The sequence below is a fragment of the Mesoplodon bidens genome (genome assembly GCF_964165515.1).
Source record: "Mesoplodon bidens genome assembly, chromosome: 12".
In the NCBI taxonomy this organism is placed as follows: domain Eukaryota; kingdom Metazoa; phylum Chordata; class Mammalia; order Artiodactyla; family Ziphiidae; genus Mesoplodon; species Mesoplodon bidens.
In genome coordinates, this window is record NC_138168.1 from 91,803,828 (window position 1) to 91,829,143 (window position 25,316).

The window sequence follows — 25,316 nt, forward strand, 5'->3', positions numbered from 1 at the left end:
TCTTTTTTTCTTTTTTTAAAATTTATTTATTTTGGGCTGCGTTGTGTCTTCGTTGCTGCGCACGGACTTTCTCTAGTTGTGGTGGGCGGGGGCCACTCCTCGTTGCGGTGCCTGGGTCTCTCATTGCGGTGGCCTCACCTGCCGCGGAGCACGGGCTCCAGGTGCACAGGCTTAGGTAGTCGTGTCTCGCGGGCTCCAGAGCGCAGGCCCAGCAGCCGTGGCTCACGGGCCCAGCTGCTCCCCGGCACGCGGGATCCTCCCGGACCAGGGCTCGAAACCGCGCCACCCGCCCTGGCAGGCGGACTCCCAACCACTGCGCCACCAGGGAAGTCCCAAGGTTATTATTATTTATTTCTTTTGTGGTACGCGGGCCTCTCACTGTTGTGGCCTCTCCCGTTGTGGAGCACAGGCTCCGGACGCGCAGGCTCAGCAGCCATGGCTCACGGGCCCAGCCGCTCCGCGGCATGTGCGATCCTCCCGGACCGGGGCACAAACCTGTGTCCCCTGCATCGGCAGGCGGACTCTCAACCACTGCGCCACCAGGGAAGCCTAGCCCCCAGGTTATTTTTTAAAGATAGGATTATTTTGAAAATATGGTTGTTCTTAGGATTAAATATTTTTAAGTGCTTAACATAATGCCTGGCACATAGTAAGTTCTAATTTGTTAAGTAAAAGAAACAGGGTAATATCAACCTGATTAAGACAGAGTGTTGGGCGTCATAGTTTTAGCCCACACAGCTAAAAACATTTTAAAAAAGGACAGAGACTGGGGAGAAATAATGTTAAAAGATAGTTTTAATAAAGCACAGGAAGTCCACTTCACAGAAAACTTTAGGTATCCTCACTTTACAGGTGAAATGCCATTCAGCAGGTAAGGACCATGCCTGCAGCAGCCCACCTGAGCCTGGGACTCGCATCATCTCCGAGACAAGCCCTGTCACCAGGCATCACTACCCAAGGATGCAGCCCGCCCCTGGGGCCACGTCAGCCCCAGCGCTCTAAGGCCTGATGCTGCCTTCCGACAGAAAGGAAAGGAAAGTGGATACAGACTGACCTGCAGCATTTCTGGTGTGCAGGGAGGAGCCCCCACTGACTGGGGGTGCTGGCTGGCACTCGGTCACGCACCCAGATTTCCTCTGGCGAGAAGAGAGAAGCGTGCAGCACCCCGCCTCCCCGCCCCCCCCCCACACAGAGCATCTCACCCTCAGTGGACACGCCCATGCCCACCCATGCCAGGTCCCCGAGGGGGACGCTGGTGGGTGACCACGGAGCAGGAGCCGACAGCCCTGAGGTCGGAGGTGGAGATGCCCTCCTGTGCGCCCCCTGCGAGGCGGCCCAGGCTCCTGCTGGAGGGCTGGCCCCAGCGGCCCCCCAGGAGTACTCAGAGCGAGAAGGCAGCTCACTGCGAGGGACACAGGAGAGAGTTCTCCTGAATCGGTACCATCTGCCCAGATTTGTCTTCCAAGGCTGCCAGAGAGATTGATAAAGGAGAGAAAAAGAAGACCATAAGCTTTACTGCAGAGACAAAGCAGCCAAGAGGTGGGGAACTTTCCTCCCTTTCACTGTACCCAGTGTTCACCCCATCTTTACATGTACCACGGAAATCAGTTCCCAGACACGGAGTGCAAAGCAAAACAAACAGAACAGGCTTAGGTAAAGGAGGCTGTAAACAGGAGATTTCACTTCGGAGTTGCTTTTTAAAAAGCAGTGGTTTTTCAATTCCTCTTGCTTTTCAAAATAAAGGCTATTTACAAAATGGGGGCATCAGTGATTGGTCTTGTTGAGTGCGGGGTAAAAGAGGACACCGTCCTTGCAGATCTCCAGCCCCAGGCTCGCCGCAGGCCTCGCTTCCGGCCCTCGGGGCACCAGCTCCCCGGGTTGCACGCAGTTTTGCAGCTGCAGGTCCTTGGAGAAGCACACCTCAATCTGCGCAAGAAGCTGCACCTCCTCGCCGCCCTGCAACGAGGAACAAAAGACGTTTTAGAATTCAGGTTGGATCATCATGACGGTTCTACGATCAGCGAGTTTTAGAACTTGAAGAAAAACAAAAGTGGCGGCTCTGGACCTAGGATCCGTGTTCCAGGAGCAGGACCCTAGCTCCAGCGGTGAAGTGGGGCTGGGGCCCAAGGCAGCACCTGTGGTCACCATCCAGCCACTCCCCTGTGCCAGCCTGGCAGCGGGAGGGAAGGGACCCCACTTTCAGCTTAGAAATTTACACATCGGTAAAGGTATGTGCAGACACAGCCGGACACACCGCATCTGCATCACAGTCCCAGGAGAAGACATGGCTTTTTGTAGGTAAGTAGGTAAACAGCACCCTATCACTAAATGAATTTAAGACTTTATCAGCTGACAAAAGAAAGTATAATCCATCTGTAAGTTGGACAGGTAACTACAACTGAAATGTCTAAGACTAACAATGCAAACACTGAGAAATGTTTAACTGCAAAATATACCCCCACTGCTTCGCCCCTACTGCACCACCCCTCCAGAACGGGAGCCTTCTTGTCAGGGGGAAGCTGCCAGAAAACAACCTCCATCCTAGCACGGTGTCAAAGGACAGTTTGTTATTTCAAAGTGCACGCACACACACACACGCGTGCGCACCCATGCACACAAAGCACAGGCCCGTTTGCACACCCACACATATACCACTGTCCTGGGAACTCCACGGTGAGGACAAAGCTCTCAGAAACACTGAACTTGTCTTCTTGACAGGGACAGAAAGGGTGACGGAACATCACACGTCTGACCTGTTTTGGAAGACACTGGACTTTGGGCACGACTCCGTACACACTGACAAGGGCATCTTTAATATCTGAAATCTGAAATTAGATAAAGTGCATTAGAAATGAAACTTCAACAGAGAAAATGAACAGTTCCGTTCTACTCAGAACGAGTGACACTGGTTTCCACTCTCCCGAACGCAAACAATCGACAACAGTGTCATCCCCCTGAGCTCCCCTGGCTCACAGACAGAACTGGAAGATGCTGGTGAATGAACTGCCCCACCCCCGAAGGAGACGAGGCTGCCCCCTTGCCCTCCCCCCCGCAACCGGAATCCACACAAGCTGCTCTACACGGGTCTCGATCCTCTTCGCGGTCCTGATCCAGGGCCTGGAGGCCGGGTGCTTTTAAAAGCAGAGACTCTCCTGCTAGGAGATCAGAGGTCAGGACCCTGCCTGTGCCGTGCATCACGCTACTTCAGACACCAAACCTAATGCCTCCAGTACAGAGAAGGAGCTCAGAAAACATGTGCTGTCACTGTTGCTTTTGCGAGAATCAAAATCAGTTCTCTGAATGTCAAGTTCTGAGCAAGGATGTAAAAAATTCCCTTTATGTACTTAAACGGGAGTCCAGATGAAACCAAAGGGGCCTGCAAGCCACTGCCTCCTGGCCTCCTGGCAGGATGGACAAAGGGCAGCTGACACTGCTGAAGGGCACTGTTCCCTCTGGTCCCTACTCTCCAGGGAGGGACGAGAACAGCAGATACAAAGAGCAAGACTCGAGGGCAGATTTAGCTCACAAACTGTCAAGACACCAGAATAATGGTTCAGCATCCAGCCATGACACTGGAACTCAGAACTGCAAAAATCAGTGACTTTCAGGCTTTTTTATATCCTATATCGGGCTTTTTTATATCTGCAAAGGGCCACAGAGCAGAGGCTTCAGGCCCGTGGTCTGGTGGCCACCAATGCCAGGAGTGGCCTGGCTGAGCACAAACACAACTGTGCTCACAGAGGGTTACCCTGGGTGGAAACAATTACCTTCTGTATAGGCCACCAGCCAATAGGCTCTGCCATGTTTAAATTTCGAGTTTTCTCACGCAACAAAGCATAGTTATATCATAAAAACAAATTTTCACTTTCTTCCTCAAACTATTATACAACGGTGGTTTCCAACTACATATTCTACCTGCCTCTTCAGAACCCGGAACACACTTCTCACCGTGAAACCATCAATCTGCTTCAAAATCATCGGTTTAAGGAGCCTTTAGTTTACACTCAAAACACAGAGGAAAACAAGATTTAAATAAAACCTATTTAGAAACATAATAGTCAGGTCGGAGGGTCTGGTTTGGGTCGCTTTAAAACCTGAATGTAGCTCACAGGCTGATTCCCCAGTTAGCAGATACACATTTGATTAAGCTGAAAGCAAGACTTACCTGGTAATAAGTAGATGGTGTTATCCCCAATTTTTGGAGCGTCCTAAAATTTAAAGTAAACAAAAATAACTGTATAATGAAGGTCCATTTTCCTTTCTTGTTCTGACCATATTTCACAGTAGAAATGAAGACACTCTTAAAGGCAAGTGTGCACTTTCTATTACCTGGGGCAATAAATCTGTTGACAAGGGCAGCACATAAATGGCGCTCAGCCCGCCTGGACCTCCCCCCCTTACCCTGGGCCCCCCTTCCAGCACCGGAACCTCTCGGCAGCGGTCCGGATGGCCGCGACCAGCTGGAGCTGCTATCACGTGACCACGCGTCTGCCACGCCCGTCCTCAACGACAGTTAGCAACTGACTTGGCGTTCTAGCCTTATCCTAACAGCCTTGCATTTGGTCAGATCTTTACAATACGTTCAGTCCCTACAGCCTGGAATCACTTCCTAAAGCACGTGGTTTTAACCAGCTCTAGTGAACGCTAATCATAGCATGATATGGTTAACTTACTAAATGGTAGAGTACAGCGTACAGATATTCTCAGATTAATAATGCCCAAAATGCTCTGTATCCCCCATCACGGCTCTGGATTATCCCAGCTGTGACCACGCGGAGAAGATGCAGGGACCCGTGGCGCTGACATCATCAGACAGGGGTCAGCCCGAGGGAAACGGGACTCCAGCCAGGCCCTGCCACCTTCAGTCATGGTTTCTGGCAAAAGCATTAACGAGACAGTTTCTCTGGAGACTGCACATCGGTGACCTAAGGATCTTTGCTGTGTGGCCCTAGAACAAGCGGGAAGAGGTCCTTGAAGACACACACCCACTGCCCGTCCTAGCGCTGTCACCGCAGGATAAATGCCAGATTTCAAACACTTTATGCCCCCCAAATGCAAAACTTCTCAATGATTTTTAAGTATTTATTACAAGTTGCAGTGATATTTTGATATTGGGTTAAACAAAATACACTATAAAACCAATGTTTCTTTTTGCTCTTTTTAATTAGGCTACTAGAAAATTTAAAACCACGTATGTGGCTTGAGTTCTATTTCTTTGGGGTAGCACTGCTCTAGAGCCCTCCTGGGTTAGGGCATCAAGGAAATACGGCAAAGAGAGAGAGAAATATTGGGGGAAACTTGGTATCTAGACCAGGATAGAGTATAATTTTTCCTACCGAGTTAAGATTAGTTTGGCATTAATCCCCTGGTCCATATCTGTGGGTAATCTGAGAGCTTTGGTTCAAGTTATTTCACATTTTTCCAGGTTTGCTACCTCTATATTATAAATTGAATTTAAAACTGCTACTTTATGATATGTGACAGGCTTACCTCTAAGAAAAAGACAATCTGTAGTCATGGCTTATAATTAGAGAAAAATAGAAGGGATGTTTAAGTTTTGACTCAATTTTAATTTTGTGAGTACCAAGAGTTTAGGTTTTCCTTGGAGAAACTGAGAAAGAATAGGATTTCTCTGTGGTTCTATATAGTTTTTAACAGACGTTCTATTCCCAGGAGTGCCTTTCACTCCGCGGACCCCTGTGAACACACTCTAGTGATTCCAGAATTCAGCAGCTTTGCACCTGTGTGTATAAAGGTAAAGCACCGGCACTCAAAAAGCATTAAGCAGGAGGTCCTTAATAAACAGCTGCTGGATGAAGGGATGAATTATTCAGATATTTGACTTTAAAACTTTCAGCATGTCGGTTTATTCCCCTTTTCCTGTTTGATTCAATAAAACCTGGACTGCAAAAAGGAATGAAACTGGGTGATTTGTAGAGACATGGATGGACCTAGAGAGTGTCATATAGAGTGAAGTAAGTCAGAAAGAGAAAAACAAATGTCGTGTAAGAACGCATATATATGTGGAATCTAGAAAAACGGTACAGGTGATCTTAGCTGCAAAGCAGAAATAGAGACAGAGACATAGAGAACAAATGTATGGACACCAAGGGGAAAGGGGTGGGGTGGGAGGAAGTGGGAGACTGGGATGGACACATATACACTACTGATACTCTGTATAAAATAGAAACTGATGGGAACACATTGTATAGCACAGGGAACTCACCCGGTGCACTGTGGTGACCTAAATGGGAGGGAAGTCCAAAAGGGAGGGGATACCTGCATGCGTATGGCTGATTCATTTTGTTGTGCAGTGGGACTCACGCTGCTCATGAATTGGGACCGTGAGGTCCGTAGTGGGAAACAGAGGGCACCTTCCTTCCCTCGGGGGCTGGTGGGTGGGAAGCACCCGTGGCTCTCGTGTGCTGGGCGCTGCCTGACACGCCCTGGGCTGCCTCTCCCTGGGACCTCTGCAGTGGGGAAATGTGTGCCCAGGACCTGTTCTTCTGCTTCCAGCACGAAGCCCCTGCAGGACACCCAGGACGTGTAAGAGGCTGCCGTTTCCATCACATCCTTAGCGCGGACACTCAGCCCTGCGGATCCAGAGCTGGAGGCGACCTCGGGCTCCGCGGGCGGCCCCCATCACCTCACAGCAGGGAGCAGACCCAAGGAGGGAGAAGCTACACGACTGCACGACTGGCCCCCATCGGGAGCCGGGGCGCTGAGCGCCTGATTTCGGGTGTGCCTTGTGGTTCTCCGTCTCCCCAAGGGTGCTGCCCTCCCGCCTCGGCCTGGGCTCCTTCCCATCCAGATCCCAGCTGTCACTCTGCTCTGATCGCAGTGAGGGGGGCGGGGTGTGGGACGGGGACACGTCCCGTGGAGCCCCCAATGCTGGGGGGTCGGGGCAGGGGCGGGGAACCGATGGGGGTGTCCTCGTCTCAAGGAGACGCGAAGGTTCTCCATAGGACTTGGGCGCGCTCTGCTCGGCCTAAGTGAGCTGTGTCACCTCCCGCTGCAGCTCTTACACTAGTTCCCGGTTTATTCTGAGCACTGAGATGAAGGAGAGGAAGAAATGCTGCCCACGTGGCGGGCTGGCCTGCCCCCAGCTCCCTGGGTCGAGCCTGGCTCTCAGCAGGGCCCTCGCTGGGTTTCCGAGTCCCCAGAGCTCACCCGGGGTCTGACCATCGCTAGGGGTTCAAGGACCTCACCCCGAACCCCCTCCTGCTTGTCACGGGGCACCAGAGCAAAGACCTAAGGATTCTGGGCATGCGGGTCTTGCTAACGCAACATGCTTCTATCAGGATCCACAGCTAAGAGGCGTGCCCCCGTCGGTCTTGTCCGCCTCAGGCCGAAGTACGTCTGATGAGCCCCCCGAGACTCTCAGGCTGCTCCGACTGGTCGGGGCCCCTAGGCATCTGGAAAGGCTCAGGGGAGGAGTGGGTGTTTCTCAAGGATGACCCCACTGGCCGCTTCCCCGGGTCCCCAGCAGCAGAGGCAGGGATGCTGCTCCGGGATTGGGGTGACTTGGGAGAGTGGGGCGAGGAAGGCGAGGCTACAGGACCAAGTCACCCACCTGTTCAGGGCAAGCTCCTTAGACAGATCCAGACTTTTGCTGAAGTATTTCTTCTGGGAATTGAGGGCTTCCAGCTGGGCGGCACAGGTCCCGTGCTTCTCCCACTCATGCTTCCTGTAAGGATGTTTTTAAAAAAATCTCTGGTTAAAAAGTAATGAAACTACCTCCCAGTAAACCATCTGCATGGGCTCCTCCTCGTGCAGGGCATTCCCGGGCAGGCATGCTGCTGCTTTCACAAAGCGGGAGGGGTAAAGTTCCTCATCGCAACACGGGCAGCTACTCAAAGCCCCCCACCCCCGCTCAGGACCGAGGCCCCTGAACCCAGCACGAGCTCCACGAGCACTGCTGTTCAGGCATTCCTCTGCTCACCAGCTCCAGTTCGCTTCTACAATTAACAACAAACCCAAGCTGAGAAAAAAGAGAACCCCATCATTCAGGCACCCACAGAATCACATGGCACTGGGCGTCCTCCCAGAAAGCCATGGCTTGACAGCCAGGGAATTTCACAGGAGCGGCTAAACAGCCACTTCTAAGCCACTGGCACAGAAAAGGCAGGTTCACTAATCACCAACACTGCCTGGGGCCGGTTCCCCACTTGCTTACACAGACACCTGTTCTGAAGCAACAGCCCAGCCAAGTGTCTGCAAACAAGCAGCTATCTGTATTCAAGAAAAACACTGCTATTGATCGTAACTCCTCACATTTTATCAACAATTAAAGTTTTACAAAATGTCTTCCCATTCTTCATTTGATTCTCACAACTCTGCAAAGTGAAAACATTATTGCTGGTTTAGAAATGGGGAAACTGAGACTCAGAGGGGCTGGCTAGGAACCTGGCTTACCTGCCCCCCGGCCAGGTAGCCCCTGACCTGCACCCGAGCCCAGGCTCGGGGCACTTCCCACTGCCTTGCGCTGCCAGCCAATCAATTGCTGAACGTAATTTATACCCACTTTAGAATGACTGACAACTTGTCAATTCAGAAGTTAACCATGGTTAGCTTGGAAAAACAAAACGGGCATCAGCTCTCCTCAGCTTTATCAGTGATTAATTCATGAAGAGTTCACAAAAAATGTTCACGCAAGCATTCAAAAGGCACCCACATGCAGTCTCACAGAAATACAATCTAAATGTGCACTAATTCTTTGATAACATCACCCAGAGTGCCAATTCTAAGTGACTGCAATGGCTGTAAGTTACAAGTCTCTCAGACCTAAGAAAGCCATTAAGAAAAATAAAAGTAGATAAGTAATTAACTTTCTTCATCTAGAATAGCTTCCAGGGTGATGTCTTTGATAACTTTCTAAACTCTATGAAGTAGAAAAAGGAGACTCTTTCCAGCTAACTGAACATATAACTGAATTATGGGTGCCTCAGTTTCTGTAAGACAGGGGCAGCAATTCTAGAACGTCCTGTCCTGCAGGGGCTGTTGGAGAAGTGAGGGGCTGAAGCTCACAAAGCACGTCACACACGCCCAAACATTCCTAGCCTGCAATAAACCGTCAAGATGTCCACTGCTGTTATTCTTGGGGCAAGTTGTTTTTAAATTTTATTTTTTTATTTTTGGCTGCGTTGGGTCTTCGTTGCTGTGCGCAGCACAGGCTGAGTAGTAGCTCAGTGGCGCATGGGCTTAGTTGCTCTGCGGCATGTGGGATCTTCCCGGACCAGGGACAGAACCCGTGTCCCCGGCATTGGCAGGTGTATTATTAACCACTGCGCCACCAGGGAAGTCCTTAGAGCAAGTTTTTTTTAATTAGTTAATTAATTTTAATTTATTTATTTTTGGCTGCATTGGGTCTTCGTTGCTGAGCGTGGGCTTTCTCTAGTTGTGGTGAGCGGGGGCTACTCTTTGTTGCAGTGCGCGGGCTTCTCACTGCAGTGGCTTCTCTGGTTGCAGAGCACAGGCTCTAGGTGCACAGGCTTCGTAGTTGTGGCCCACGGGCTCAGTAGTTGTGGCTCATGGGCTCTAGAGTGGAGGCTCAGTAGTTGTGGCTCACAGGCTTAGGTGCTCCACGGCATGGGGGATCTTCCCGGACCAGGGCTCAAACCCATGTCCCCTGCATTGGCAGGTGGATTCTTAACCACTGCGACACCAGGGAAGTCCCCCTGGAGCAAGTTTAACTCAATAGACGTTAGAGATAAGAGGATGCTAAAGTCCTGATATTACTGTCGTTCAAATCATTGAATCACACATCTTTTGGAAGCGGACACTTTCCATTTAACACGAAATTGTCCGTCACCAATCAGACGCGACTATGGTGTGGCCCTCTCACCCCCAGCAGTCACTTGAGTGATGTCACGTCACCCTCCACCACGGCCTGGCCTGGCCTGTCTCAGGGATGAGAGGCAACGATTCCTGCTGAGGCCCAGGGACACCATCCACAGTGAGGCTGCACCGCCAACCAGGAATGACCAAACTCGCTCTTTTTCTTACAAGAATCAAAAAAACCAACAAAAATTCTCCTTTGCAGAGGGTCGTGCACATAGTATTTTTCAGGATGGCTGATTGTGTTAATAGATTTAATCTTAGGGAATTATCTCGCGCACCAAGTGATACCAAGACCCTCTCCTTTGCATATATGATTCTTATTTGAGATTGAAGAGAGTTTTCGGACGTGAGCCTGCCCCTTAAGGACAGGAGAGCCCGGTGTGCCTCCATGGACACTTTATCACCTGCACACCAAGGCGACCTGGGCCACAGCTACCCAAGTGCAATAACCAGGGAGCCGGTAATGGCAGGGCCACGTGAGCCGAGTCCACATCCAAAGGCATAAATATTAGCCAGAGTGTGATATTACCTTTTTCATTTAGAACAACAGTTTTTAAGTGTGTAACTTCTGCTGAAAAGGTAAATCATTTTGCCTTTATTAGAACACAAAATTGAATGTGTGTTCCGCGCACACCATTGGATCAAATCTTGAAGGACTCAGCTCATGGGAGGCCATCTTTGTGTACGTTTAGTGATGTATTTTTAAGCCACTAGACAAAAATCTGATTGACTCTATCACGGAACATCCTAACAACTGGAAATATTCTCTTTTGTTCACTTAGTCACCAAAAACTCTGCTCTGAAGTATACTGTGAAGTGCTATCTGAAATTTTTAAATTGTTTTTCACGATTTCAACTCATCAAGGCCATAATCTACTTTGAAACCACTTTCTAGAACGCAGGCCACACAGAGCCAGCACTGGAGACCTGGACCACTCATCTCCCGAACTTTCACGGGGGGCTTCTCTCTTCCCGTGCAGTGGGCACGGCAGCCTCCAGACCCAGACCCGCGCGTCCTAAAACACCTCTCTCGGCCACACACCCTCGAGTGAACTCAAACCGAACACCAGTGAACCAGGGGGCCAGACGTCACTGTCACTCCATTTTGTTTCCAAAAGCTTTTCTCCAAATTTAACTCTTCCTGAAGAGTCTACACAAAAATATTTCAAAGTTAAATTAATCACTTTGGACAAAATCTGATTCACTGTCATGTGAATTATAAACTGCCACCCTGCAGTGAGGGAGAAAATGAAGAATTATCTTTGGTTAATGTAATATAAATAAAAGGAATGTCAACTTTATCTTCTCCAAAAGCAACGATTTAAAAAGGTCTATTGAATTAAACAGAGCACGTTTCTCCTCGGCTCAGCTTCCGCTGAACTGAGGACACGGGGACCGATGGGGCTCCGCCTCCGTGAAGACCTCACCTTCTCTCTGCCCTGCATCACAGGAGCGAGATCATTGTCTTGTGAGGACGTCTTCTTTTTTCTTAATCTATTTCACGACAACAGCACCATTTCTCTGAGAAACATTCTCTCCTGTCTGATTTGGAGCGATGTCACCTTAGATAGGCAGGTATTTGGCTTAATTAACCTCAGTAGAGGAAGTTTTTTAAATGAAGTAATGAACGATCTAACAGATTAAAAAGCAAGTTTACAAAGTAAATTCTACCTGCCCTCATTTTTTATCCGTTGAAGACCAGCTCCAAAAATGGCACAGCAGATGAAAGGCCACTCCAGCTTCCAAGCCTCGAGAGACAGGTTCTACGTTACCTGCGCTCCCGTAGTTCCATCCGGAACAGCCCCGAAGCTCTCACACCTGTGCTTCAAGGCTTGTGACGGCCCCCAGAACTCAGACTCACCACAAATGGAGGCTGCGGTTAGGAGACGAATGGAGCAGATCAGGCCAGTATATCCTCATGTCTGGCAAAAGGTCCTGTGCAGAGTGACAGCAATAATAATAAATCGAGGTAGGACCTAACAACTCAAAACCTAGAAGGCAAATCTGAGAAACCAATACACAAATAGAACTGAGCTCTGCGAATTAATAACACTCAGGTGAGTAAAATGATTCTGGGTTTATTTTGCATGAAGTGTTTCTTAAGACATATCTAAACGTGAAATATGGGTAATCGTGAAAGTGTATTTGAAAATACAAGCTCTGACAGGTGAATGGATAAACAAATTGTGTCCATCCAGATAATGGAATATTATTCAGCACTAAAAAATGAGCTATCAAGCCATGGAAACACGTGGAGGAACCTTAGTACATATCACTGAGGGAGAGAAGCCAACCTGAAAAGGCTACCTACCGTATGATTCCAACTACGTGACATTCTAGAAGAGGCAAAACAATGGAGACAGTGAAAGTCAGGGGTTGCCAGGGGTTGCGGTTGGGGAGGGATGAACAGGCTGAGCACAGGGGGGTTTTAGGGCAGTGTGTATGCTATTATAATGGTGGATACACGTCATTACACATTTGTCCAAACCCATAAAAACCACACAACACGAACAGTGAACCTAACGTAAACTATAAACTTTAGTTGGTAATAAAGTATCAACACCGGCTCATCACTTGTGACACGTGTACCTCACTAACGCAGATGTTTTGACTGGGGAACACGCTGTACAGGGTAGGGGCGTGGGGGGAGGGGTATGGGAACTCTGTCCTTTCCACTTAAATTCTCCGTTTTAGGTTTCTAAAACTGCTCTAAAAATATAGTGTCTACTTAATGAAATCAAACACAAAATACAAGTTCTCGCTCTCCCTAGAGAAGAGCTTGTCTGGGCTGGGCAGCCTTAGCCCTACACTGGTCAGATAGTCACCCTAAACTGAGCAGCGTTCAAGTTTACTTTCCAATTCCCACACACCCACGAGGCCAGAAAAGGTTCATTAAAAAAAGGGTGTGTCAACAGGCCCAGGGTGACCTCACCTTCCCCGTCCTGCCACCACGCCCGCTGTGACGGGTCCTTCCCCTCAGCCCAGCAGCTATGAACCAGTTTCACACACACACCCCGACCCCGCACAGCCAGACACCTCCCCGGACGCTGCCCTCCCCGACTGTCTCCACTCCCACCTACCCTCCGCCGGCCGCAAGCTGGCTTCAGCCCCCATAGCCCTCGGGGGAGCAGGGTGACGATATAATTTATTGCCCAAACTAGGCTGCTTTTGGTTGGGACAGATGCTAGATCGGACACTCTGCTACAAAGCAAGTAAAGCGGCACTGCTCTGAACAAAGGGCAGCTGCCGGTCACCTCCTGGCCTGGGCCCACAAGCCCTCCATCCAAAGGGCCCCTCGCCTTCCCTTCAGGAACCCTGGTTACGCTCCTTCGAGAAGCTGCCCTCTGGCTGCTTCTCCGCAAGGCCCTCATCCCTCCTGCTGTAAACGCCGGGGCTACTGGAGGCTTGTCCCCGCCGGCTCCACACCACCCCATCTGCACTCACGCGTACGCCTGACTGCGCTGATGGCGAAGTGCATCTCCAGCTCAGACCTCTCTCCTGACACACTTACCCTACCTGGATGTTTCCAGGGCACTTCAAACTCAATGTGTCCCCAGCTGACCCTCGGTCCATCTGCCAAGGCCCGGCCCCCTGGGCCGGGGAAGGAGGCTGACACCCACCTAGTTGGACAAGCCCCCACCCGGAGTCGGTCCTGCCTGCTGCTTCCTCCCCCCGCCCCATCCCCACAGCCTCCGTCTACTCAAGGCTCCTGGCCTCTGGCAGGGACCCTGCAGAGCCTCCTCACTTGACAGGCAGGCAGCCGGGGCAACCATAGAAAAGCCTCACTGGCTTCCTTCACTCTCCAGCTTGAATGCTTCCAACGACTTCCCTCTGGGTCTTCACACAGACAAACAATCCTTAACCAGTACACAGGCTCTGTAGGACCTGGCCCTCAACACTGCCCCGGCCCACTGCTCACCACCCCCAGCCACACTGGCTTCCCCTCAGTTTCTCAAAAGCTCCGTCCTACCCCGGGGCCTTTGCACATGCTCCTGCCCCAGCCTTCCTCTCCCGTCTCCTGGTTAAGTCGGATTCCAGCCCTCTATCACCTCCTCAGGGGAGCCTGGCCTGGGTCCACCGTCCGAAGCTCTAAGTACTCTCCCCCCAGGCACTCCGTGTGTCACTCTGTGCTGTGTGTGCTGGCTCCCGGCGGCAGGCAACGTGGGCCAGAACCTCGTCTGGCTCTGCTCTCCGTGTCCCCAGCCCCTGGCCTGGTGCCCGATACACTGCAGGCACGGAGAACACTGCTATGAGTAAATTAACCTGGATGCCGCTGCAGGATCACCAGACTCCAACCAGGAACATTAGGGGGAGTCGAAGTCAGTCCGGGAAGAGAAAAGTATGTCTGAGGAAAGAGACCTCACCAGGCTTTGGGGCTCTGGCCTCTCAGGCCTCCAGGCTCATAGCACTGAGGGTCCTCATGAGAAGGAAAGAGGAGGAAATAATTCCATTGGGACTAAAACCTGTGATGGGTTTGGAACTAACTACCTTGTCCTCCTGGGGGCCACATACCCCTGGAAAAAAGGGTCCGAAAGTCTAGCAAATCCTAATTCTACCCCATGTCTTCAGGGAGGCCTCAGTAACCGCACAGGCCCTGCCTTGTGAATCCAGGTACTAGTTACCTTGACAGCTGACTAGTCACACATGAGGGGTTGTCAGCACCCTGTGGAGAGGTGAACACACGCGTGTGCACGTGTAGATGTGTGTGCACATGCAGAAGGAGTGTCTCTACCGACTCTCGCATACCCCAGGGCCAGGAGTCCCTCTGTACCATGAGCCTTTGTCCTAGAAAGGCCCACCGCTCCCCCGCTGCTCACGGGGCCCACTGAGAAACCCGCCCTGCCCGCAGCCAGCAAGGATAGCCTGGGCGCCACGGCGCCCCTGCAAGCCAGGGCCGCGACACACGCCTGAGCACATGCCGAGCGGCCGGGGGTCCTGGGGCAGGGATGACGGGCCGCGGGCTGGGGCCAGGGTCACCTCACACAGTCACTGCGGCGCTTCGGGTCCAGGGCAGAGGAGGATTTAACTAAATGCAAATCGTATTTAACTTGTGGGACTATTTCAGATATCAGTAAATGCTGGTGAATACATCTTAAAGCATGACTCTGAGGGCACACTTAGAGGAGGAATGAATCTATTGGGAGATTGGGATTGACACATACACGCTGCTCTATTTAAAACGGGTAACCGTAGCACAGGGAATTCTGCTCAGTATTACGTAACAACTTAAATGTGAAAAGAATTTGAAAAAGAGTAGACCCATGTGTATGTATAACTGAATCACTTTGCTGTACACCTGAAACTAACACAACATAGTTAATCAACTATACTCCAATATCAAATAAAAAGTAAAAAAAAAAAGTTAATACCTTGATCTCTTCTGGATTAAAATGCCAGGATCGGTTACATCCTTCACTTTTATCAGGCCTTGAAATTAAAATTGAACAAATAAAGAGAAATTAGGCGTGGTTGGGCTGGTTCCAAACGGCATGAGAAAACACCATGAGAAAACACCTGCGTTAAGGTCTGTAGAGAACGAAAGGGCGGTGACTTCTAACTGGGAATTCCTTCTGCCACGTGAGTCATGCTCGGGCACAAGCGCTCACTATTGGAGTTTCAAAGTGGAAAGTCCTTCAAAACATCCAGGCACAATGCAAACCGGCCGACTTCCTAGCAGAGGAAGCAAAGTAAACGAGCCGGTAGGGGGCGCCCCGGAGCCGGCCCGGCGGGGATTTCTGGCCGGGTTCTGAGTCTGCAAATGTCCACTCATCAACCACAGTGTGAGAAGAGCATGTGTTCCAAGTCTCTTTAAAGGCGACGAGGATTAATGGGACAACATATGTGTCGTGCTCAGAAGTGCCTGGTGATGGCTTAAGATTGGCTGGTATGTTTCTTTTAGCACCGAGCACATGTACCCTCCCGACCTGCGCATGTGACGCTGTCCTCACGTGTCTAATTCTGGACGTGTCAACTCTCAGCCTCCCTCATGAGGGACCAAACCTGCTTTCTCCAGGGTCGGCAGGCCGGCCCGGCACCCGAGACCAGCCCAGCTCCCACAGCGCTGGGTGCCATCCCACAGCTCAAGGACAGCCGAGGACGTGAGCAAAATCCCAGAAACCCAAAGGTGGGATGAGGCCAGGTCCTCAGGCCTCGGTTTAATTTGCTTCCTGCTGACCCCTGTTCCTGATGGACGAGCAGCCCAGCAAGAGCCCGGATGGCCTTCCTCTCGGGGAGAAGGGGGACCAGGCCGATCCCTTTGGGCAAATGAGCACACATAGCTTAACATCACAAATATACGCACATACAACAAAAAAATAAACTAAACAAAATGCAGGCAAAACCAGAAAAATAAACTTGGGTGTCTGTGAAGTATGTATACTATACATACACATCATATATATATATATATATAGATATATATGTATATGTAATATACACACATTTATTTATTTATTTATTGTTATGCATTTACTTATTGGCCCCAAAAGAAGAAAATTAAGATGTAGTGATCTAAAATGTACCGAGAATCCTTAAATGCATATTTAAACTAGACTGTTACTGTTCTATCAAAACAGAACTCAAGTATAACAGAAGTAGGGTTATGTTAGAAAGACTGAAGATGTTTTTCAATGAGGATCTGGTCTACTGAGTAAAGCCCTAACAGGAATCACAAGTATACACATCAGGATCAGACTCAAGCTAGATCTCCAGGTCAGCCAGCTTCTGAGGCTGCTGAAGTTTTAAATGCATGAAGTACTCACCATAATCCGTGTATTGTCCAGTAATCTGGGGGGTCTTTGCAGTGGTTAACTTCCTATGGAGAAAAGACAGAGAAGACAACTGGTTTGTTGTTTGTTAAATACACTTAACAACCTTCCTGTCTTTTGACAAACATCGATGAGCTCCAATACACGACTAACACGAAATAAGTTCCGTGGTAATTTACCATAAGCAATATTCGTGAGAATACCACGGGGAGGGGGGGCGGCTGGATATTTCATTTGAAATGAGTGAACCAACGATTTGGAAAACAGAATTTAATAGCTACTTCTGCTCTTTTTATGGGCTTGAAAATTAAGTCAATCTGATGGATACACTCACACTTACCCATGAATAATTTTCTTGTCATACAATCAAAAATGAGAACAAGAGGCTGACAGTATCCTGCTAAACTCAAGTTTGTGCAGGCACCAGGCCCAAATACAACAGTGGAATAATAAGTACTGAAAATTTGGAGCCAAGAAAAATGCCAAGGTGAGAATAGGAGCATATCCTTAACATTAAAGATAAACTCTAGAGATAAAAATCTCAGTGTAACACTTTTTAGGGACCTCCAAATTGTTTAGCTAAAATGGGGTTTTTCCAAAACAATAATCACCTCAGCTATCAGGCAGTGGGTCAGAACCCAGGCCCAGTAGCCCCCAGTGAATAAGCAAATGGATAGTACATGCCGGGTCTGGTGAGGAGCTGCTGAGGCATCCCGCTCACCTGCAAGCCCTTCCTGTTTGAATCACCTTTTGATGTAGGGAGGCTGCTGCTTTTGACGGTTGTCTGGAAACGAGGGCAGGCCTGGTTTAGGTGCCTGAAACGTCTGATGTGAGGCTACAGAACAAGGGGGCAGAGGGCAGGAGGACAAGGGTGGGATCAGAGCGAGAGGTCGTGGACTTCATCTCATCCCCAAGGAAACCACATCCAAAGCAGGTGGGCCCTTTCCCACAGTGCAAGGCTGGGGATGGGCAGAGACAGGCCCCAGGGGGGATCTTCTACCTCAGCTCTACACCCAGGGTCTCAGATGAGCCTTTACGGGGGGAACTGAAGTCAAGGTGCAGCTTTCTTTCCCGCGTCAGCAAGTATTCGTGAGGGGCCGTGCTAGGCACTGAGGAGAGACCTGTCCCTGCACCTGTAACACGTGCATCGCTCACGGGGGCAGGAGCCCAGAAACAGCCCTGTCCCCAGGACGACACTTGACTGGGATAGCAGGACCCTTGTCATGGCCGCCCTCGATCGAAATGAATCCCCTAACAATGATATTTTGCTAATAATTGATTTTTTTTCATCTCATTTCTAAAGCCTCAAGGCAGGAATGCACTTCCATGCATATTTAGTCAGCACACAGGAACACCCACAAGTTTCGTCCCAGGCCCTGAAGGCAAATCTCCCAGTGTTACCCAGGGTAGGAGCTCCACACACAGGTCCTTCCTGAAGGAACCCACGGCTCCCATGCGTCCTCACTACATAGGAGTGAGAGCTAGATTCCCAACAAAACTGAAAACAGCTTACAGGCAACTCCATTCTACCCACCGCCAACTGTCCTCCCCACCCTGGAGCAAAGAACCAGCACCAGAGGGAGAAAGACACAGGAAGTTGTCAAGTTTGGGAAACTAAAACCAGAGCAGTCTAATACAGTAAGAGATCCCCTGTTAGAAATGAGTTTCCAGGGGCAGCGTGGTGGCTGCCAGGGGCAGGGCTGGGGAAACAGGGAGAGAGATGCTCCTCAGAGGGTACAAACCTCCGGTTACAAGATGAACAAGCCTGGGGATCTAACGAACAGCATGGTGATCACAGCGAATAATGCTGTTTCACACACTTGAATGCTACAAAGAGAGCAGACCTCAAATGTTCTCCCCACAAGAAAGATGTGGTGGCCATGTGATAGGGGGGTGGTAGCTAATGCTATGGTGGTGAGGCTTTGCCATTTATAAGTGTCTCCACCTCCAAATACTTAAAGAAAAGGCCTCAAAATTGAGAATTTTCAAGTCAAAATTTCAGAAACACTGTCAACAAAATTAGGGCCAGCTCAGCAATATGATGAAACGACTTTAGAGTCGTGGCACCAATACCAGGATCGGCGCGACAACTGCCCCCAAGATGGACGGGGGGGACACGGACCGCAGGCAGCAGGAGGGGCGCCAGCTGGCTGCTCTCGGCACAGAGCCTCTGCAACACGCTCTACAAGGACAAGGGCACCAGGAGAGGCAGGGCCAGACGGAGGCCACCCTGAAGGAGGGAAGGCGCCACCTGTGCCGAGCGGAGCAACGGAGGCCGGCGAGGCTCCGGCGGAGACTTGCAATAGTGGACGGAGGGCACAGGTCAAGGCCTGTCCACGGAGGCCACCCTGAAGGAGGGAAGGCGCCACCTGTGCCGAGCAGAGCAACGGAGGCCGGCGAGGCTCCGGCGGAGACTTGCCATAGTGGACGGAGGGCACAGGTCAAGGCCTGTCCCTGGAGGGCACGCTGAAGTCCTAACCCCAGGCCCTGCTGAATGTGACTTTATCTGGAGCAGGGTCTGTGCAGGTGTCATCAAGTTAAGAGGAGGTCAGACTGGATGAGGGTAGGCCCCCAGTGCAGTCCCTGGGGCTCCTATAAGAAACAGACACACAGATGGAGACCACGGCACGGAGGCTGGGCAGAGGCTGTGCCTACAAGCCAAGGAGCGCCGGCACCGCCACAAGCCAGGAAGGGCCGTGGAGCACATTCTCCCTCGAAACTTCCGGAAGGGGCCTGCCGCACCTTGGTTTCAGACTTCTGGCCCCCAGAACTGGGGGAATACATTCGTGATGCCTGAGCCAGCCACCGCCGTCTGTGGGCCTGTGTCACCGCCCCCAGAACCTCGTGCAAGGCCCTCCCCGAGGGACGGTCTCCGGCCGGGAAGGCGCCGCCTCGTGCGGCAGCACGGGCTCAGCAAGTGGCGCTCGGCGAGGAGACGTGCTGGGCAACCTCCGCTTCACCGGGGGCCACTGGTCAGAGGGGCTGCTGGAGGCAGGACTCACCTTGCACACTGTCGCAGGCCAGTGGTGAACCATAATTAGTTTATGCCACTCGTGGCTGTCACTGTTAAAAGACAAGGGACGTATTTTTCAGGAGCTTTTAAAAAAGTTACAGAAAGATCAATTCATCCATCCACTCACGCCAGCGTTCATTCGGGGAACACGGGGCGCCCGCCACAGGCCCGGCGCTGCAGCTGCGGATGCGGCCCTGACACGGATGGGGGACCGGGTCCCTCCCGTCCCGCAGCGCACCTGCCAGCAAGGGGGACGACGGCCGTGCCGACTGAGGACGCACAGGACGCACGGCGCCGAGGGCCAAGGACTACGACTAAGGAGGACGGCAGGCCTGCCAGGTGGGGACGGGGTGGAGATTTTGGATCAGGCAGCCAGAGGGTCCCCGCTGAAGGGGAACAGAGTGGCAGTGAGGGAATGAACCAGAAGGCGCCCTTCCCCTCAGGGGTTCACGCGGTGCAGACACAGACCCCTTACCCCTCGGCAGCATTTGTGAGACCCAGAAGCCTGAAAACGGAATGGTTTTCGTAGCTCACGGGGCCACAGAGCACCACCTAGGGTGGCACGCGAGGCTTCTGTCACCACCCCACCCACCGGGAATCGTTACGCGTTCTCTGCAGGATGGGTGACGTCTGATCCTAGGGGCTCCTTCCCACGTCCCCGTGAAACCCACCCGTCCCTCCCTGAGACTCTCCATGAGGGGTCGTGGAGTAGCATTCACACGGGGACCCTCCCTCCCACCAGGTGTGCAAGGCTTAGCACACACACAGACAGAGGCAGAAAGGCCGGCTTGTGAAAATACTCGCTGTACAGACGGAAAACAGCAGCAGCAACAGGGGATACAACTCGAGCAGACACGTAATTCAGGATAAATGCATTTTTAGAAGCAAAGACTCAACAGCAAAACAATATTAAGTTCTCACACATTAGTTTTGTAAATAGTTGAGTACTGCTGAATAAGTAGAGATTTCACAATATTTCAAAACATTTTTCAGTCTGAACTAATGAGCAAGTGCTCAGTACAAGAGAAAGGAGAACTGCAGCATGAGCATTAGAGCTGGGAGAAGCATTACAGTAGTTTTTTTTGGTTTTTTTTTTCTGGGTACGAAAATCTTATTTCACATAGGTGGAAACTGAGGCTGGAAGGTCAGGCAGAGGCCAGGAAAACTAGACCACCAGTATGCAGTTTACAATAAAACTACCAAGACTCACAACGTCTGTCACACAATAACCACCTACCACGCAGAGAGAAACAATCCTCCCAAAGCGGTGGAGATGCTGACTGTGCTGTAAAGAGAAACACCCACTAAGCAGAGAAAGAGGGCCTGGGAAAACACCCGCTGACCTGTGAGGCCCTCAGGGTCTGAATCACCCTCATGTTCTCGAAACCATGCCTTGTTCGCCAATTACATCAGTGGCATGAATCGTGAGAATCAGCTGGAGGTGACCACATACTACAGCCTAACATCTTCGCTGACATGTATTGATTACTATCGGGCAGGCATGGTTCTAAGCACATTCTGTACTTTATTTAACTGATGTCTCCTGGCATCAAGGCTAGGAGGCAGGCGCTGTTACTCTCTCGACTTTAGGATGAACGACCTTAATGGAGAGCTCCAAGGTCCTACATCTGGATATGAGCCAGCAGGTCGTCCTCAACCCATGCACCGCACCACCTCTCCGATGATACACTCTTAACTTGACAGCAACAATTAGTTAATTAATGTAGCTCTTTTTCAGAAAATACACTTTCTGGGAAAACTGAAATTTAATGTTACTTTTTAAAGTGATAAAACAGCAACGGTGGTTCATTAAAAAAGAAAAACAATTTACATTCCCACCAACAGTGCAAGAGGGTTCCCTTTTCTCCACACAGCCACTATGGAGAACAGTATGAACTTTCCTTAAAAAACTAAAAATAGAACTACCATATGATCCAGCAATCCCACTACTGGGCATATACCCTGAGAAAACCATTGATTCAAAAAGACACACGCACCCCAATGTTCACTGCAGCACTATTTACAATAGCCAGGACATGGAAGCAACCTAAATGTCCATCGACAAACAAATGGATAAAGAAAATGTGGTACATATATACAATGGAATATTACTCAGCCATAAAAAGGAATGCAGTTGGGTCATTTGTAGAGATGTGGCTGGATCTAGACACTGTCATACAGAGTGAAGTGAGTCAGAAAGAGAAAAACAAATATCGTATATTAATGCATATATGTGGAATCTAGAAAAATGGTACAGATGAACCTATTTGCAAAGGAGAACTAGAGACACAGATGCAGAGAACAAACGTATGGACACCAAGGGGGGAAAGAGGGGGGTGGGATGAATTGGGAGACTGGCGTTAACATATATACACTACTACGTATAAAATAGATAACTAACGAGAACCTGCTGTATAGCGCTGGGAACTCTGCTCAATGTTCTGCGCTGACCTAGATGGGTGGGATGGGGGGTGGGGTGGGAGGGAGGTCCAAGAGGGAGGGGATGTGTGTATACATACACCTGATTCACTTCTTCGTCGTACAGCAGAAACCAACACAACGTTGTAAAGCAGCTATACCCCAATTTTTTTTGAAAAGAAAACTGACCTTTTCCCAGGCCTGCGAAGTAAGTATGAAATCCTTCTGTTAACTGGAGCATTACCCAAATAAAACAGAAGAAAATTAAAATCTGGTTCTCAAATCTCGGTCTCCACTACAGAAGTAAATGAGACTCCCCTCCCAGACAGCCTGTTTACCCCTTAAACTGTCGGCCGCAACAGAAAGGATAGAAAGAGGGAACGAGAGGGAGCGGAGGAAGGGCGAGAGAAAGAAACCTGGACAGAGGAACCGCGACCACCTCACCAGGATCTTACCGGACCCTGGACGGAAAGCGTGCGCGCACCGCCCCCGGGAGACACTCGGAGGCTCCGGGCACCCGTGTCCCCCTGCAGGCCCTCCCGCCCCAGCCCCCGAGCCCCTCCCGCACCACCACCCCCGCGCCCCTCCGCAGCTCACCTCCTCCAGAGCCCGCGCGCGCCGCCTAGGCAGCACAGCGCCAGGCACAGGGCGCCCAGGCGGGCCGCGGGCTTCATCGGCCGAACCCGGCGGAGGACCCCGCAGGGGCACCAAGGCGCGGCCTTCCGAGGGCGCGAGGCCGTGTCCAGCGCCAGGCCCTGCGCTTCCCTGAAAAGGGGCAGATTTCCTTAAGCCAACCGTGTACCTGGCCGGCGGCCACCGAACAGCGCGGCCAGCCCCCGCCCACAGCCGAGGACGCGGCGGGCCCCCGAGAGGCGCCTGAACCCCGCCCGCCGACCACCGGGAGCCCCAGGGGCCCCTCCACCTCACCGGGCCCTCCAGGCACACAGCAGTCCCGGCCCGCGCGCACCGCGATTCTCACCGCGACCCTCCCCTGGACCCCGCGGCCCAAGCCGAGCCCTGCTTGTTTCCGCACCGGGCGCCTGACGTCACGCCCCCAGCCCGGGACCAGCCCACAGCCTCGGACTCGCCCAGGGCGCCCCGACGCCACGCCCCTGGGCGACGGACGCGCGCCCGGCTGGCGAACACGCCACGTGAGGCCCCGACGCCACGCCCCTTTTGGTGGACATGGCACGGTAAAGTGCCCTCCTGCTTGTTACTCACCCACATAGTACACACCACTGTTTGAAATGAAATATGTGTGTGATTATTCCATTCACTTCTGTCTTTCCCTGTAGACTGCAAGTCAACACTCATATCCAGTTTACTCACCACCGAGTCCTCACTGCCTGGCACGATGGATGGCAAGTAGTAGGTGCTCAATAAAATAGCGCCTGCGGAAGGAATGCATGAGCTCCTCCGTGGTCTTATGCAGCGTTGTGCCTTTCTTGCCTTCCCCGTTTCTCCAACTGCTTGCCTCTTTCAGACTCCTTTAACCACTTCCTCTAAACAACCTAGGCACCCCCCACAGTTTTGTCCTCTTCCCTCTCTTTTCTTTTAGGCTAAAAATATCCATTTCTTAAAACAAAATCACTTCCCATAATCCTAGTTCTCCCTTGAACCATGGTCCATCTGTGTAAATCTCTCCTCCGCGGGGAGGGCTTTCCTGACCACAGTCAAATAAAAACAGAACCTGACTTAGAAAAGGTTTTATCCTCGAGGATACTGCAGGGCGAAGGGACTCTAGCAACAGGAGAAAGCTCTGACTTAAAGATCTGCAAGCTTCTCAAGGGTTAGGCAAAAAGGGGTTTCTTTACAGAGAGGGGTAAACACAGCTAGAAAGAACCGGGGGTGGGAGATGGGCTGGGAGTGTGGCTTCCTAGGAGAGGACGTCAGGAGGGGCTCCTGCTGGCTCTGGGTGAGGCTGGGCCAAAGGTCTAGGCCTGGAGGAAGGAGAGAAGCTGAACAAAAGGTTGGTTACTGAGCATAATGTTCCGAATGACCACTGGGGACTGAAGTGAGGTGAGGAATGGGAATTCGGAGGGTCCGTGTCTGGCCTTGTCCCGGGTAAACTGGGGCATCTTGCAGTCGTATCTGAGTCCTTGCAGTGAGCTGTTTTCTGGAACACAAAGGGCAGGGGGACTTTTTAACCTTTGCTGTGGTTCAGGATCACAGGCTCAAGTAAAATTCAGCATCGTCACCACTGGCTACTTCCCACTGCATCACCTTGTTTGTTTTCAGCAAGGCTCTCTTCATCGCCTTTGGGTTTCCTGTTATCTCTGTGTTCATCCTCTCCACCCCTTCCTCACCCCACCCCCCGGGGTGCATTGACCGTGAAGCTGATGAGGGTTCAGCTCAGGCCCCTCACTGGCATGGGCCTCCAAGGCCCTGTCCTCCATTTTGTATTCATGGGTTTTTGTTCCGGTTCTCAGTGAGGGACCTCCAAATTGTACAAGTTTTCAGCCCCCGAACCTGGATGTGGACCTGGGATGTCATCTTGTTCAGTGCTGTCCACCTAGCTAGATCCTAAACAGAGCAGAGGGAGAGTTCAATAAATGTACAAGAAAGAAGGTATAGCACAGGGAAGTGTATTCAATATCCCAGGATAAGGCATAATGGAAAACAATATGAAGAAGGAACGTATGTATATGTATGGCTGAGTCACTGCTGTGCAGTGGAAATTGACGCAACCTTGTCAATCAACTAGACTTCAATACAAAATAATATGTAAAAAAAAAAAAAAAAGAAGAAGAAGAAGAAGGTGGGAGGGGCAGCTGGGGTCCAGGCCAAACTGGGGCTCTGGAAGCTGGCGAGCTGTCACAGGGACAGGTGGAGACGGCTGATGGCTGTAGCCTCAGGAGGTTGGGAGGAACCCGAGTGGTAAGGTTACGGGCTCCCACAGTGCAGCGTAGAAGACTACAAATCATGCTGTTTAGGAGATGGAGTTAGCTTGTGAAGAAGCATGTCCACAGGAGGCAGGGGACAAGATGGCAACAACCATTTCCATGACCAGATCGGCCTTAAACCGGTGCTGATGCCTCAGACTCTCAGGAACCTTTATGACACAACTTCTTATTGATTTAACTCCCTTTGCTTTCCTGTTCCCAACTCAGGAAACACTGCAGGTTATACTGCAACAGCAAGCACCTCCCAAATCTCAGGGCTTCACTAACTACACCAACAAAGGTCAATCTTTGCCCGTGTTCCATGCTGGTGGTGGGTCAGGTTATTTTCACTCTGGGACCCAGGCTGAAGGAACAGCGGGAGCTGGTACCTGCCTT

At 51.0% G+C, this 25,316-nt stretch overlaps 1 protein-coding gene across 2 annotated transcripts; it reads right to left on the bottom strand.

The window, feature by feature from the left end:
- Positions 1-777: 777 nt before the first annotated feature.
- RNASET2 (ribonuclease T2) lies at positions 778-23,089 on the bottom strand. Of its 2 annotated transcripts, none has more exons than XM_081250652.1 (10): positions 22,966-23,089; positions 22,636-22,803; positions 19,610-19,670; positions 16,602-16,654; positions 15,210-15,267; positions 11,702-11,775; positions 7,574-7,687; positions 4,166-4,208; positions 2,754-2,825; positions 778-1,956 (listed from the first exon to the last, which is right to left on the bottom strand). In XM_081250652.1, exons 2-10 carry the CDS (start codon positions 22,710-22,712, stop codon positions 1,765-1,767), a joined length of 744 nt encoding a protein of 247 aa, XP_081106778.1. In that variant the 5' UTR covers positions 22,713-22,803; positions 22,966-23,089; the 3' UTR covers positions 778-1,764. The 2 variants fall into 2 exon arrangements, with proteins under 2 accessions (XP_081106778.1, XP_081106779.1); XM_081250653.1 differs by having other exon boundaries at positions 23,018-23,077.
- Between the last annotated feature and the right edge of the window lie 2,227 nt (positions 23,090-25,316).

Bases quoted from the DNA above. Each gene is read 5' to 3' on its own strand.
- RNASET2 (XM_081250652.1), bottom strand. From the start codon at position 22,712: ATGAAGCCCGCGGCCCGCCTGGGCGCCCTGTGCCTGGCGCTGTGCTGC. The intron at 19,671-22,635 runs GTGAGCTGCGGA...GTCTTTTAACAG, and splicing joins GCGCGCGGGCTCTGGAGGAG to TGACAGCCACGAGTGGCATA. The intron at 4,209-7,573 runs GTGGGTGACTTG...TTTAAATTTTAG, and splicing joins AAGGAGCTTGCCCTGAACAG to GACGCTCCAAAAATTGGGGA.